General features: G+C 47.1%; 1 protein-coding gene across 4 annotated transcripts in view; it reads right to left on the bottom strand.

Annotated features, from left to right (window-relative positions):
• Nucleotides 1–347: 347 nt before the first annotated feature.
• RALGAPB (Ral GTPase activating protein non-catalytic subunit beta) overlaps nucleotides 348–14,029 on the bottom strand; it is a 59,967-nt gene continuing 46,285 nt past the window's right edge. For all 4 annotated transcript variants that reach the window (XM_069953926.1, XM_069953927.1, XM_069953928.1 and 1 more), the window contains 9 exons: nucleotides 12,820–13,029; nucleotides 12,544–12,702; nucleotides 12,280–12,442; nucleotides 4,456–4,578; nucleotides 4,233–4,366; nucleotides 3,462–3,570; nucleotides 2,252–2,330; nucleotides 2,023–2,171; nucleotides 348–1,083 (listed from right to left, as the gene is read on the bottom strand). In XM_069953926.1, coding sequence (XP_069810027.1) covers nucleotides 890–1,083; nucleotides 2,023–2,171; nucleotides 2,252–2,330; nucleotides 3,462–3,570; nucleotides 4,233–4,366; nucleotides 4,456–4,578; nucleotides 12,280–12,442; nucleotides 12,544–12,702; nucleotides 12,820–13,029 — 1,320 coding nt within the window. In that variant the 3' untranslated portion in view covers nucleotides 348–889. The remainder of the gene's footprint in view (nucleotides 1,084–2,022; nucleotides 2,172–2,251; nucleotides 2,331–3,461; nucleotides 3,571–4,232; nucleotides 4,367–4,455; nucleotides 4,579–12,279; nucleotides 12,443–12,543; nucleotides 12,703–12,819; nucleotides 13,030–14,029) is intronic.

Below are 14,029 nucleotides of genomic sequence, written 5' to 3'. Positions count from 1 at the left end.
GAAATACAGCAATGTAGTGGTTAATCCAGATCCCTAGATCTGGCCATATAGGATATGGCTATCTTCTGTAGAGGTTTATGGAAATCTAAGCGAATGGTTGAAATTGCTTTCAAGCAAGGACGGGCAACGCTTCGGCCCTCCAGCTGTTGCAAAACTACAATTCCCATCATGCCTGGACAGCCAAAGCTTCGCTTTGGCTGTCCAGGCATGATGGGAATTGTAGTTTTGCAATAGCTGGAAGCTTTGGCTGATGGGAATTGTAGTTTTGCAACAGCTGGAGGGCCAAAGTGTTGCCCGTCCTTGAGTAAAATGGTCATCGATACCCACATAATGGAGTTCCAACGTTCAGCATGCCAGAATATATTTCATTTATGTAACAGGAGATGCTTTATGTAGGGGAGCGCGTTGTCCGAGCATTCACCTTTCAACGCTATGGGCGGTGTAACAGAAAATGGAACAAACCGAAGACTAAAAAGGATTGCATACATAATGAAGATTCCCTCCGCACCTCCTACTGACCAGCGACATACTGGCTCGGTTACAAAGTGGGATGTATATAAACCTGTATGGCTAAAACCCTTTCCACGTCCGTCCGCAGCCTCTCGGAGCTCAGACGCCGGAGGCCGATCTCTGGTGCGATCGCACGTTCTTGCGTTGAGGATCCGTGTGCAGCTTAATAAAATAAATCTACAAGAGGCGGTCGGGTGACAATCATTCCATCTTGGATACCATTCCACGGATATCCCTCATGCCATGGACCCTCTTTGCGCACACATTCAGTGCATCAGCTCTTGTTTTATATTTTTTTTTTGGTTTCCAGACCCTGCCAGAGTGGCCCTTTTAACATAGTCATTGGCCCCTAGGCCCCACAGAGTGGGCGAATTTTGGTTTATGGAGTGCAGCTCTTTAGGCCAACTTCATGGAAGAGAGAGGTGTAGAACTCGGGCTCGAGCTGTCTGTTCCTGTACTTGTTGACTATGTCTGTGATTTTCTGCTTTCGCCGCACGTACGGCGTGTTGTAGGAGTCGCTTTCCAACCTTTTTCTTCTGCAGATGTTGATGACTGTTTGTCTTACTAAAAACCCTAAGAGTTAAAATAAATAAATTATTAATTATAATTATAATAAAAATTTGGGCTGTAGGTAAAAGGCTTGGAGCGAACTTGACAATAGTTTGGCAACATTCATCCAAACCTGAACACTCCGCATTTCACTCCAGGGGGCGGGAAAAGTTGAGTGCCGCCCTAGGGAGTGCTGGAAAAATTGCATACCGCAAAAAACCATATCCATGTTTTCCTGGCATCCAACTTCTCCAGTCAAATGCTGAATGTCTGGGTTTGGATGAACATTGTCGAACCCAAACTTTCAGCAAGTTCGCTCAGCTCTATCGCAGACAAGTTTTTATTACTGCTCTTAAGGCCTTACAAGACATACTGTATTCACCAACCCACTCCTACAAACCGCTGGTATCTTCCCATTGATGAGAGTAAGTCCTTCCTGGTGGCGTCTTAAAATGCACTCAGTGCTTTGGTTAGGGGGAGGGGGAAAAAGAAAAAAAAAAATCTTTGAATCTGCCGCAACCGAGTCAATGTGGCGTGGCCTAGAGTGTCTCTGCCCTAGGCCTGCAATGCCTCTCCTTTCTTCCTCCTCGCCCTCCTCATTATAAGAAACACCCCTGGGCAGGATTTCTCCTATTCATCACATGGTCTAAACATGTGCCTTAAAGATCCGAAGCGGCACATGTACACTATTTAGACAGACACCCTTGGCCTTGCCACATTGACTCGGCTGCTGCAGATTAAAAGATTATTTATTACCCTAACCAAGGCACTGGATGCATTTTAAAAGACATGACCAGGAAGGACTTACTCTCATCAAACGGAAAGTATCAGCAGTGGGGGTGGGTGCTTTTGGATACAGTATCGCTTTAAAGTTACAGCCATAAGCCATAGGCTGTACCGTTAATGAAGTGTTGAATGCTCAGGTTCGGACGAAGTTCGCTCAACTCTATTCTTTATACTTACCAAGTGCTCTTCTGCTAACCACCATTCCATCCACCAATGGGATAACCATATTGAATTTTCCAGAAGTTCCATGTACTTTTACACGGAACAATCCTGTGTACAGGGGGTGTATGAATATTACAGGAACCTCCTTCTCAGGCATGCTGTTCCTACAGGATAGAAGGCTATGTAAGATGTCTGCCATGATTTAGGTAGAAGACCGAACGCTCACAACCAGTCTGTGTATTACCTGATGGAGGTGCTGCTGTTTGTTGTAGTCTCCATCCCAGTACTGGTCTCTGCTGTTAGTTCTGATAGTGGGAAGTTTTCTTGGGGGGGACACATAGAGGATACAGTTATTACTTAACGATGGACAGGATCAAGAACATTTCCACTTATTGTTGCTATGACAGAAGCATGGAGAATATAAAAGTGGAGTAATATCTACTACAACTGAAGGGTGGCAAAAATATCAATCATGCCCTTTGAAGGGGCACACCAGAGGAATAAAATGTGCTTTTAAATGAACTGGTGTCAAAGTTATACAGATTTGTAAATTACTTCTATTTAAAAATCTCCAGTCTTCCAGTACTTATCAGCTGCTGTATGTCCTGTAGGAAGTGGTGTATTCTTTCCAGTCTGACACAGTGCTCTCTGCTGCCACCTCTGTCCATGTCAGGAACTGCCCAGAGCAGGAGGTTTTCTATGGGGATTTGCTCCTGCTCTGGGCAGTTCCTGACATGGACAGAGGTGGCAGCAGAGAGCACTGTGTCAGCCTGGAAAAGAATACCACCACTTCCTGCAGGACATACAGCAGCTGATGTGTGAAGTTCCAGTGCCGTGAACAGAGATGAAATGTAATACCACACACAACCTGAGGACAGGGGTGGCGCTGTTATTGCAAGAAAGAAGCTGTGTTTTTTCTAATCTAATCCAAAATCTTTTTGGACATTTTAACACTACAATTTCTTTTTCCTATGGTCAATTTCCCCTGTAATGGTGCACGACATATTAGCTCATGTAACAGGGGAAATACAACCTACTGACACTCACTGCAAAGCTGGTCTGGTTCTATGAAGAGTCATCAGCTGATTGCAGATACTATGATCACTAGGACAGGAATCTTTATGGCTCCTGCTGAGCTGTGTGACCGCTATCTATATGCAGTGGGGACAGTAATAAACCATCCCAGCCTCCTCTCTGGAGGGCCTGGTGGTTGCGGACAGCCGTCTCTCCCCTCCTGCAGCAGCACAATATCTGTGACACTGCAAACTCTGCAAGGGCATTCAGCAACGTCTTTGTGGACTGACGGGAGGGCTAAACGCAATGGAAGGAGGACAAGTAGTAAAAGTATAAAACAACAAAAAAAAAATTAATAGGCAAAAATTATTTTAAGCAGCGATGGTCAAAAAAATAAATAAAAAAAAAATGACAGACAAAATAAAGGCTATAAAGTATACCCAAGTCATCATACTGCTCCAGCCAGACAACGGCCACCTTGGTTTCTGGTCCCAGAGGGGGAACCGTTCGCCCATGTGGAGTTTTCCTCGTCCTGGACGTGGGACTGAGCTGAGGAAGCAAAACAATAAAGCCACAGGTTATAAAGCAGATTTCTATATGTACCTGCCTAAAATTGTCCTAAAAATGCTCAATCCAGAAACACCCTGGTAGGTTTTTCCTCCTGTTAATTAGTTCTCCTTACTTCAGCAACCAACTTGCCTACACCCTGGTGCTAAAGCCAAAGTGCAGGTCACATGGATCGACTGCGCCAACACAACTGGTAAAGGGAACCAATCAGGGAACATTGCACAGACGGGTCTCCTATCAGGTCTGCTGGGGTTGCTGGCTCTGTAGCTTCATGTCCCAGCAAAACGCTAATACCATGGGTGAAACGGGCCATGACTAGTCGCACTCCCTGCCTCTCAGCGAGCTCTGCGGGGGGGGGGGGGGGGGGGACTGACAGGCAAAAAGACAAGGTACAGAAAACTTTGCTGGTATATCAATTCCATAGAGTGTTTTACCTGGACAAAAAGCTATGGAGCCAGCAGCCCCTGGGTGTATGAGGACCTTTGTCCCCTTTCCACAAGTAAGCTTGGCCAAGCCCAGAGAACTTGTATGTGGGGAAGGGAAGCTAACACCAGTCGCCCAGAGTAGTGCAGCGTACGGACAGCTTTACAGTGTGATGGGTTAGCTCATTCATTCTCAGATATGAAAGTGAATAAAGATCTTACCCTTTGTGTAGAATTCAGGCCCTCTGTATGGTTAGGGAACAGTTCCAGTGTCAGCGGCTGCTTCAGTATTCCCGGCAGAAGATCCATGTTGGAATCACTTTCCTGCTCGGATACATTACTTTCTGAAGTGTCCGCTGTACGGAAGAAACAGAATGGTAACAGGGTCAATGATACGTCATTGAGGATCGATCAGCGTCAGCAAACACCATGCACCAGGACTTACTCTGAGTCTCCACTGCTGATGGTACAACAAAAGCGATTTCCGTCAAGGCATCAGCGTAATACAGCACTTTCTTCTCTCCGTTGAATATACTTCCTCCAGTATCCTCCGCAGTCACCGCTTCTTCTAGAAAAAAGAGATAAAAATGGAAAACAACTATAAGAGGATTTTTTACTCACCGTAAAATCTCTTTCTCGTAGTCTTCATTGGGGGACACAGATACCATGGGTATAGGCTGCTGCCACTAGGAGGCGCTGACACTAAGAGAAACAAAGGAAGTGACTCCTCCTGAGCAGGATATACCCGCCCACAGGCACTGAGCTAAACCAGTTTGTACAAGAGCAGTAGGAGAAGTCAAGAACAGGTAAAGTAGGAATAACACCAAAAACGGAGAAAACTACCATACCGAGGAAAAACCCCAAAAGAAAATGGGTGGGTGCTGTGTCCCCCAATGAAGACTACGAGAAAGAGATTTTACGGTGAGTAAAAAATCCTCTTTTCTCGTGCGTCTTATTGGGGGACACAGATACCATGGGACGTCCAAAAGCAGTCCATGGGGTGGGAAAGATAACCGCTAGACAAGAGCGCTTGGTGAGAAGGCACAGAATAGCACCAACACAACCATCAACTAGGAATAGAGCAAGGGATGATGCTGAATGCATCAGAGAAAACCCCTACAGGTCCGCAGCAAAGGAAAAAATGTCTAGTCCCTGGAGCAACGTGCTGCACGGCAGACAGAGTGGGTTGTGTCCGTCCTGGAAGCCAGCAACATGATGTAACATCGAGTCCAACAGAACTAGTAGGCTAGATGTGGGGAAAAAAAGCAGACGCCCAGCCAAGTGGGCGATCACAGGCGGCAGGGACTTACTCTGAGGTAGAACAGAATAAAAGGCAAATACAACCATGACGGGAGAGACTGGAAAATGTTTCATGGCACATAGAGGTCTAAGGCGTCAAATAAAGGAGAGAGAGAGGACTGAGCGTCTCTCATAGAAGGTGCCACATGAGATGCAGGAGAAGCTGCGTCCTTGACTATGGAGCTGGGAAGAATGGCCAGGCTGAAAGCTCCATAGGCCTAGGAGTACAGTCTTCACTGAGAAGACAAAACTTGAGCACAAGAGAAGCCATGGCCTATGACATGAGTTATCCCATCTGAGAAACACATGTTAATAAGAAGAATCAAGCTGTCCAAGCATAATGCAGTCCAGGGAAGGAAGGAGCTGGAGGAAGGAAAAACAACATCAGAATCTTGAGTAAGTTGTCCTGGAAGGAGTACAGTAGTACCTGGTACCCCGCAGTGCCCGGCAGAAAAGAGGAGCAGAGGAAAGCCGGTAAGCCGGGGAAAAAACAACTCCATGGGCTGTTAAAGCCTTAGAAAGGAGGTCGATCATATAAAACACTCCGCTCCAAGGAAGGCCTAGAGGTACTCGAGAGCAAGGAGTCCCAGAAGAAAACTGTCGAGGGAGGTCAAGGTAAGGCTGATGGGCATGGGAGTTGTCACAGGACAATGGGCACAACAGGTAATACATAGACTAGAGTCCATATGTAAACTAGATCCAGAAACCAACGCCTCAAAGGGTGAGCAGAGACGTTGCTTTGTAAGAGCAGAACAGCAAATGTAAGTCCTGCCAGAATGGGCCAGTGAACAACCCTGTTTCCAAGGAGAGGAAACCCTTAAAGAGTCACTGTCGTATTTTTTTTTTTTGCAGAAATCAATAGTCCAGGCGATTTTAAGAAACTTTGTAATTGGGTTTATTAGCCAAATCTGCCATTATCTGCATGTAAAAAGCCTTTTCCCTGGTCCCCCCCTCCTTCCTCTTTTTCATCCACTCTGAAAAATCTGAAAATTGTGACTTGTTGCAGGAGACGTCCCCTGTCTGTTCTAGGGAGAGGGGAGGGGGGAGGAGGAAGGAGGGAGTTAGTCGGCAGCAGAAAGCAGATAACAGAGGATTACAGGCACGGAGCTGGGTGACAGCTGTAATCCGAGCTCAGACAGGTCACTGGTGATGGTCAGAACAGATAACGGGTGAGGGATTTGTAGATTAACTCTTTGTTGTCCTGTTTTGGTCTTTTCTTTAGCTCTCTCCATAGGAGAACAATAAAGACAGGGGGGAGAGCTTCAAACTGCTTTTTCATGATAAAAATGCATTTTTCGGATAATAAACCCAATTACAAAGTTTCTTAAAATCGCCTGGACTATTGATTTCTGCAAAAAAAAAATTCACGACAGTGACACTTTAAGGGATTAAGTTCTCAAGGAATCCACATGGGAGACAACATAAGGGAGGGGGATGGCCAGTCAACAACAAGACCAAGGACAAGGAATTCAAGCAGGAGTGCTCATAGAGGCCAGTGAGGGTCAGAAACCCACACCTGCCTGTCGGAAGCTATTACGGAATAGCAGTCCTCAGGAGGATACTTATACTAAATATTCCATCCTCCTGGAGGAGGGAAGGGCTGCTTGAAGATTTTCTGACTGAGTGGTAAAAACCAAACCCAGGATGGGGGGGTCATGCACAACAGTGCATTAAGCCAGGGAGAAGGAGTAATGGTGTAAGCGGGAGCACTGCAAAACCCTGAACTGAGAGCAATGCTTCATAGTCCATATGGCCAAGCAAGGACACCTGGAGAAGCTAGACCACGAAGAGACCATACACCTATGCTTAGGACGGTAGAGAAACAGTGCAGGCAGTAAACAGGAAATCCTCACCCTGTGAGACTGCAGCTGCCTAAGAGAGAAGACTAAATACTTGCCATGTTGGCCATAGGCAGATGCAGAAGGAGAAGTCCTAAAGTAGCACTGTGATAGACATGTAGGCAATTGATGTCCTACATACACCAGGGGTAGAAGAAACCCTTTACTGTTTTACCTGAGGAGCAGAGAGGCCTCACTTCATCCAGATCAAAGAGGGGACGGCCTAAGCAATTCAAGCCATACTACTGGGGAACAGCCAGCGAGACAAATGCCAGAACATGGTAGTTATGCCCAGACAAAGGACAGAAGAACTACCCTGACAGTACCAGGATGAAAGTGACCGGATCTGTATGCTGCCGGCCACTCAGAGGACCAGAGTATGAGAGTCCAACAGTCCAGGGGCAGGTAAAGCGAGGGGTTCTGTACCTCGTGTAGTGGGACACGTAGCAGGATGCTTGGGCTTTAGAAAGGATACAGCCCAAGAGGAATACAACAAGGTTACGCTGCCTGAGAGCAGGTAATGAGACTTGTTAGTGGAAACATATAGAAGACAACATGGTGTAGTAACAAGTTACCCTATGATGATCCCCTGAAGTGACAGGCACAGATCATGGAAGTCCTACGAGGATGAAAGGTAACATACAGGGTAACACGAGCAGAGTAGCTGCAAGCAGTAAGTAACAGAGGACCAGCATTCAAGAGATACAAATACCTGGACTGGAAACAGGTAATGTGCCTGGTCAGACCTGTAAACAGAAGCCTACAGTGTGTGCCCTGGGAGCAGGGAAGAGATCAGGACTGTGTCCCTATGTAAATGAGGACTGGATACGAGAACTGCCCAGCATCACCAGGATAGTGAGCAAACCTGAAGGTGGTGTATTACATCGTGTAACAGAATACCACAATCTGCGCACACCGAACTACAGGTAATGTAGTTGGAGCCATATCATGCAGCAGAGGGCAGAGGTCTGAATAACCTTGTACCACCACCTGGGAGGGGGTAACATGTCCAGTTCTATGTCTGTGACATCATGTAGTAAAGGAATCTATGTCATGAAGATGAGAGGCAGGTCTGAAGCACCGCCCGCTAATGGGTGATGTGAGTGACAGGACTGGAAGCTCTGAGTAACACCGGAACAACGACTGGCAATGGGTGATGAGTCTGGTCCCATAACCTGTCTAACAAACCATGTAGCAGACGGTTCTGTTGTGAGAGCACAGGAACACAGCATAGTAATAGGTAATGTGTCTGGTTCCATGTCCTGCTTGCGACATCATTTAGCAAAGGATTCTGCCTCAAGAACACAGTAGTCCCCTTAGGAACGGTAATGTGTCTGGTCTCATGTCCTGCTTGTGAAACCATGTAGCAGAGGGTTCTGCTCAGAGATAGTTTGTCAACGAGTAACGTGTCTGGTTCCATGTACATACCGTGACACTGTGTAGCAGAGGGTTCTGCTCAGAGCACAGATACACTGTCTGGAAACAGGTAACGTGTCTGGTTCCGTGTACTTACCATGATACTGTGTAGCAGAGAGTTCTGCTCAGAGCACAGATACACTGTCTGGAAACAGGTAACGTGTCTGGTTCTGTGTACTTACCATGACACTGTGTAGCAGAGGGTTCTGCTCAGAGCACAGATACACTGTCTGGAAACAGGTAACGTGTCTGGTTCTGTGTACTTACCATGACACTGTGTAGCAGAGGGTTCTGCTCAGAGCACAGATACACTGTCTGGAAACAGGTAACGTGTCTGGTTCCGTGTACTTACCGTGACACTGTGTAGCAGAGGGTTCTGCTCAGAACACAGATACACTGTTTGGAAACAGGTAACATGTCTGGTTCCGTGTCCTGCTCGTGACACCGTGTAGCAGAGGGTTCTGCTCAGAGCACAGATACACCACCTGGATAGCGGGTAACGTGTCTGATTCCATGTACTTCTCGTGACACCATGTAGCAGAGGGTTCTCAGAGCACAGATACGCCACCTGATAGCGGGTAATGTGTCTGGTTCCATGAACATCTCGTGACACCATGTAGCAGAGGGTTCTGCTCAGAGCACAGATACACCGCCTGGATAGCGGGTAACGTGTCTGGTTCCATGAACTTCTCGTGACACCATGTAGCAGAGGGTTCTGCTCAGAGCACAGATACACCACCTGGATAGCGGGTAACGTGTCTGGTTCCATGAACTTCTCGTGACACCATGTAGCAGAGGGTTCTGCTCAGAGCACAGATACACCACCTGGATAGCGGGTAACGTGTCTGGTTCCATGTACTTCTCGTGACACCATGTAGCAGAGGGTTCTCAGAGCACAGATACGCCACCTGATAGCGGGTAATGTGTCTGGTTCCATGAACATCTCGTGACACCATGTAGCAGAGGGTTCTCAGAGCACAGATACGCCACCTGATAGCGGGTAATGTGTCTGGTTCCATGAACATCTCGTGACACCATGTAGCAGAGGGTTCTGCTCAGAGCACAGATACACCGCCTGGATAGCGGGTAACGTGTCTGGTTCCATGAACTTCTCGTGACACCGTGTAGCAGAGGATCTCACTGAGGGCACAGAAACACTGTATGGTGATGGGGAATATGTCTGTGCGTATGTGGTTGGAGGGGAACCAGAGTGTCTGTATATAAGTATTAATGTAATCTTATATATATAAAATCTGACACAGAGGGGTCAACCAGCACCAAAAATGCTGGATCTGCAGACCAAGGGTTGCTGGAACATTATATGGAACATTGGCCATAATAAAACATGATGCAAGCCATTCTCATATATGTAATGGTGTAATGACCACTTCCACCAGTAGGTGGCAGGAGAGATGCATCAAGTGTCCCAAGCTGCTGGAATAGAAGGGTAGTGTGTGTGGTAGCTCCATCAGGAGACCTCACACACACACACACATGGCAGGGGGAGGGGGAAGCAGCATCCCTCAGTGCAGGCTCTGGAGAGAGCCAAAAGGGGGAATGCCACGGTCCGCGCTGCACCCGAAAGGGGGCGGGGCCTACCGGGAGGGGGCGGAGCATCTTACTGTGAAGGCTCCACCGAGAGCCACAGGTAAGATTAAGGTGGGATGCTGAGGCCCACCCGACTCCCGAAGGGGGCGGGGCCTGCCGGGAGGGGGCGGAGCATTCCAGTGCAGGCTCCACAGTTAAGAAAAAAGGCGCAATTCTCCGGGCCGCGCGGCACCCGGAAGGGGCAGGGCTTACCTGAGAAGGCGGGGCATCCTCAGAGCAGGCTCCAGTGAGAGCCAAACATAATGAGAAGTAATGAAGAGGGCCGCGCAGCGCCCGAAAAGGGGCGGGGCATATCAGGAGGGGGCGGAGGTAGCCCTGTGTGTACTCTGGAGAGCCACAATATAGGGAAAAAAGGGCAGGATGCCGCGGCACCCGGTAAGGGGCGGGGCTTAGGAAAAAGGGGCGGAGCATCCTTTAGTATGGTCTCTAGAGCCACATGAAAAGGAAAAGTGCGGGAAGCTGCGGCCTGCGCAGCACTCAGTCAGGGGAGGAACATCCCTCACAGTGGCACCCAGAGAGAGAGACACTAATAAAAATAAAATGGTGGAGAGGGCTGGCCTGCTACCGACTGAGGGGAGAGGAGTATCTGCCTGGGGAGGGCTGCAAGTGACTGGAGAGGGAGAGCTGCCTATGTGGAGTAAAATGGCGGCCTGGGAGGGAGGGCAGGGGGAATATACTCACCTATATAGGAGCACATACTCACCATTGTCGTCTTCAGCCGGTGGGTGCCTCACCTTAACGCGCCAAGCTTTGGGGGGCGAGGCGGGAAGGGGCTGTGCGGATACAGAGTCCGCAGAAAGGCGACCAGACTGATCTGGGGCCCTGGTGTCACGTTGCCGGCCGGTGGCGACCGAGGGGTGACAGCCCATTTACATTTATGGTCTGTTCCCTGGTCGCATAGTGGGGGGATCAGGGTGAGTTTTAGATAACCCACCGTGCCCAACAATCCATAGGACCTAGAAGGAAAAAGAAGAACCAACTAACTAAACATAAAGGAAGAAACTGGTCTGGAGAACCCAGACCTGTGTCTGCCTCCTACTGACACTAAGCTAAACTGGTTTAGCTCAGTGCCTGTGGGCGGGTATATCCTGCTCAGGAGGAGTCACTTCCTTTGTTTCTCTTAGTGTCAGCGCCTCCTAGTGGCAGCAGCCTATACCCATGGTATCTGTGTCCCCCAATAAGACGCACGAGAAATATTATTTACTTGTATTGAAAAATCTCTAGCCATCCAGTACTTATCAGCTGCTGTAGGTCCTGCAGGAAGTGGTGTATTCTTTCCAGTCGGACACAGCGCTCTCTGCTGCCACCTCTGTCCATGTCAGGAACTGTTCAGAGCAAGAGAGGTTTCCTATGGGGATTTGCTGCTCCTCTGGACAGTTTCTTATACGGACAGAGGTGGCAGCAGAGAGCACTGTGTTAGCCCATAAAGAAAATTCTACTTCCTGCAGGACATAGAGCAGCTGATAAGTCCTGGAAGACTTAAGATTATTCTCCCCTATACCGTATAGACCCATCTCCTTGATACCACCCACTGCATATTTGAGGAGAACCTAAGGGGGGTTCATACACATTATCCAAACAGAAAGGGACAAACACAATACATAGGCTAGGGTTATTGAATTTAGTAGCTTTTTTTTTATGCAGAAATCAATAGTCCAGGCGATTTTAAGAAACTTTGTAATTGGGTTTATTAGGCAAATATGCCATTATCTGCATTCAAAAAGACTTTCCCCAGGTCCCCCCAGCAGTCGCAAGCAGAGAGCAGAGAACATAGGATTACACAGGGGGGGAGCTGTGTGAAAGCCGGTATTCAGAGGTCAGAGAGATCAGTGCTGATAGCCCGGTGATGTAGCTATAGATTAACTCTTTGTTGTCCTGTTGTGGTGCCTCATCTCCCTCCACCCCTCCCCTCTCCATAGAGAACCATGAAGACAGGGGGGAGAGCTTCAAACTGCTTTTTCATGATAAAAATGCATTTTTCAGCTAATAAACCCAATTATAAAGTTTCTTAAAATCACCTGTACTATTGATTCCTGCAAGCAAAAAAAAAAAATAATCAAACAGTGACACTATAACATATTAAAATAAGCAAGTGATCCCACACATACCATGACCTTGTTCATTGTCTCCAATGCAATTAATCGACCAACTCGTGGACACGTGTCCCGTCCAACCTGGATGCGTCCCGACATCGACCGGCCAGCCCAGAGAAAGCAAGAACTCCAAGAAGTGTGGCTGAACATTACTAGAAGACTCTACATTCTTCAGGATCTGAAAAGTATAGGCACTGATCAATAACACACGGACTACTGGGGTATGTCCTGCACCATATGTCCTGCACCATAGAGCGGCTCTCGTAATGCTTCTCTTACCTCCTGACTTGTTTTTTGGCCAGCCTTCACGTAGAAAATAAAAACTGTATCAAAGGGGCGACAGGGCAGCAGATCCAGGTATCCAATATCATCAAAGAATCCAGGGATGTGAGAGTCAAGTGCAATAAGGTGCGGAGGTAGACGGCTATTGGCTGGCTCCTGCAGAGAAGACATTACAATCGCCATAATGTTAATGTGGGGGCTGGTCACACTTTATTAGCATCGGAACTAGACAAATAGTCCTGTAGCTGTATATCCTGAATGGTTCTCACTTACTTTCAGTGCTTCAAGAGAGAGGAATCCAAAATGGGACAAGAGCAGGCGTGCAGTCTGGAACTCCTGCGCCGGAGGGGGAGGCTTACATTCCGTTACCGGATCGGGGTAACTTTTCTTCTTAGACTCCTCCTCCTTCATGTGATCCAGTCCAACTTCATAGGCAATCTGCTTGGCCATTCCAAGCTTTAACTTTTCATGCCTCATCTCCAACTAAAAAAAAGAAAAGAGTTTCCCCATCAAATGTGTGTGTGTGTGTGTATATATATATATATAATATATATATACACACATACATACATATACACACACGTTTCCCTATGGCTATAGTCCTAGTCCCAGTACTAGAGAGTTGAGATGTGCCGCCATATGGTGCCACTGCAGAGTAGCCATCCCCTATAGTCAATGTTCATGGTGGGAAATCCTCTGTAAATACGCCATCTTACTATATATAGCATAGGGTATTCTGGGCAAAACTTACTGGTGAGCGATCCACAGCTGTTCGGTGCCAGAAGACACAGAGTTTGTCTCTTATAGTGTAGAAGTGGTGACCTGTAACTGCAGCTCGGCTCCTATTTACTTGAATGGGACCTGAGTCGCAGTCATACATCACAACCGCTACACAATGAATGGACAAAAACTCTGTGCAGAGTGGTGCCAAACAGCTGTGGATAGCTCACCAGTAAGTTTTGGCTGGAATACCCCTTTAAATGGCTTATCCATTCTTACAAAATAAATTCATAAAAAAAATAAAATAAAAATTAATTATAATATATATATATTTATTATTATTATTATTATTATTATTAATAATAATATAATAGATTAAAAGGGGTACTCCAGAGAAAAAAAAAGTAAGAAAAGTAAATTTCAAGTCTTCCAGCACTTAGCAGCTGGTGTATGTCCTGCAGGAAGTGGTGTATTCTCTCCAATCTGACACAGTGCTCTCTACTGCCACCTCTGTCCATGTCAGGAACTGTCCAGAGCAGCAGCAAATCCCCATAGAAAACCTCTCCTGCTCTGGACAGTTCCTGACATGGACAGAGGTGGCAGCAGAGAGCACTGTGTCAGATTGGAGAGAATACACTACTTCCTGCAGGACATACAGTAGTTGAAAAGTACTGGAAGAATGGAGATTTTTAAATAGAAGCAAATTAGAAATCTATATAACTTTGTGACACTGGTTGATTTAGAACAATTTTTCTTACAGCAG

This window comes from Dendropsophus ebraccatus, chromosome 14 (genome assembly GCF_027789765.1).
Source record: "Dendropsophus ebraccatus isolate aDenEbr1 chromosome 14, aDenEbr1.pat, whole genome shotgun sequence".
In the NCBI taxonomy this organism is placed as follows: domain Eukaryota; kingdom Metazoa; phylum Chordata; class Amphibia; order Anura; family Hylidae; genus Dendropsophus; species Dendropsophus ebraccatus.
The sequence above is the reverse complement of the archived record's forward strand: the minus strand, read 5'-3'. Positions and strand labels throughout refer to the sequence as shown.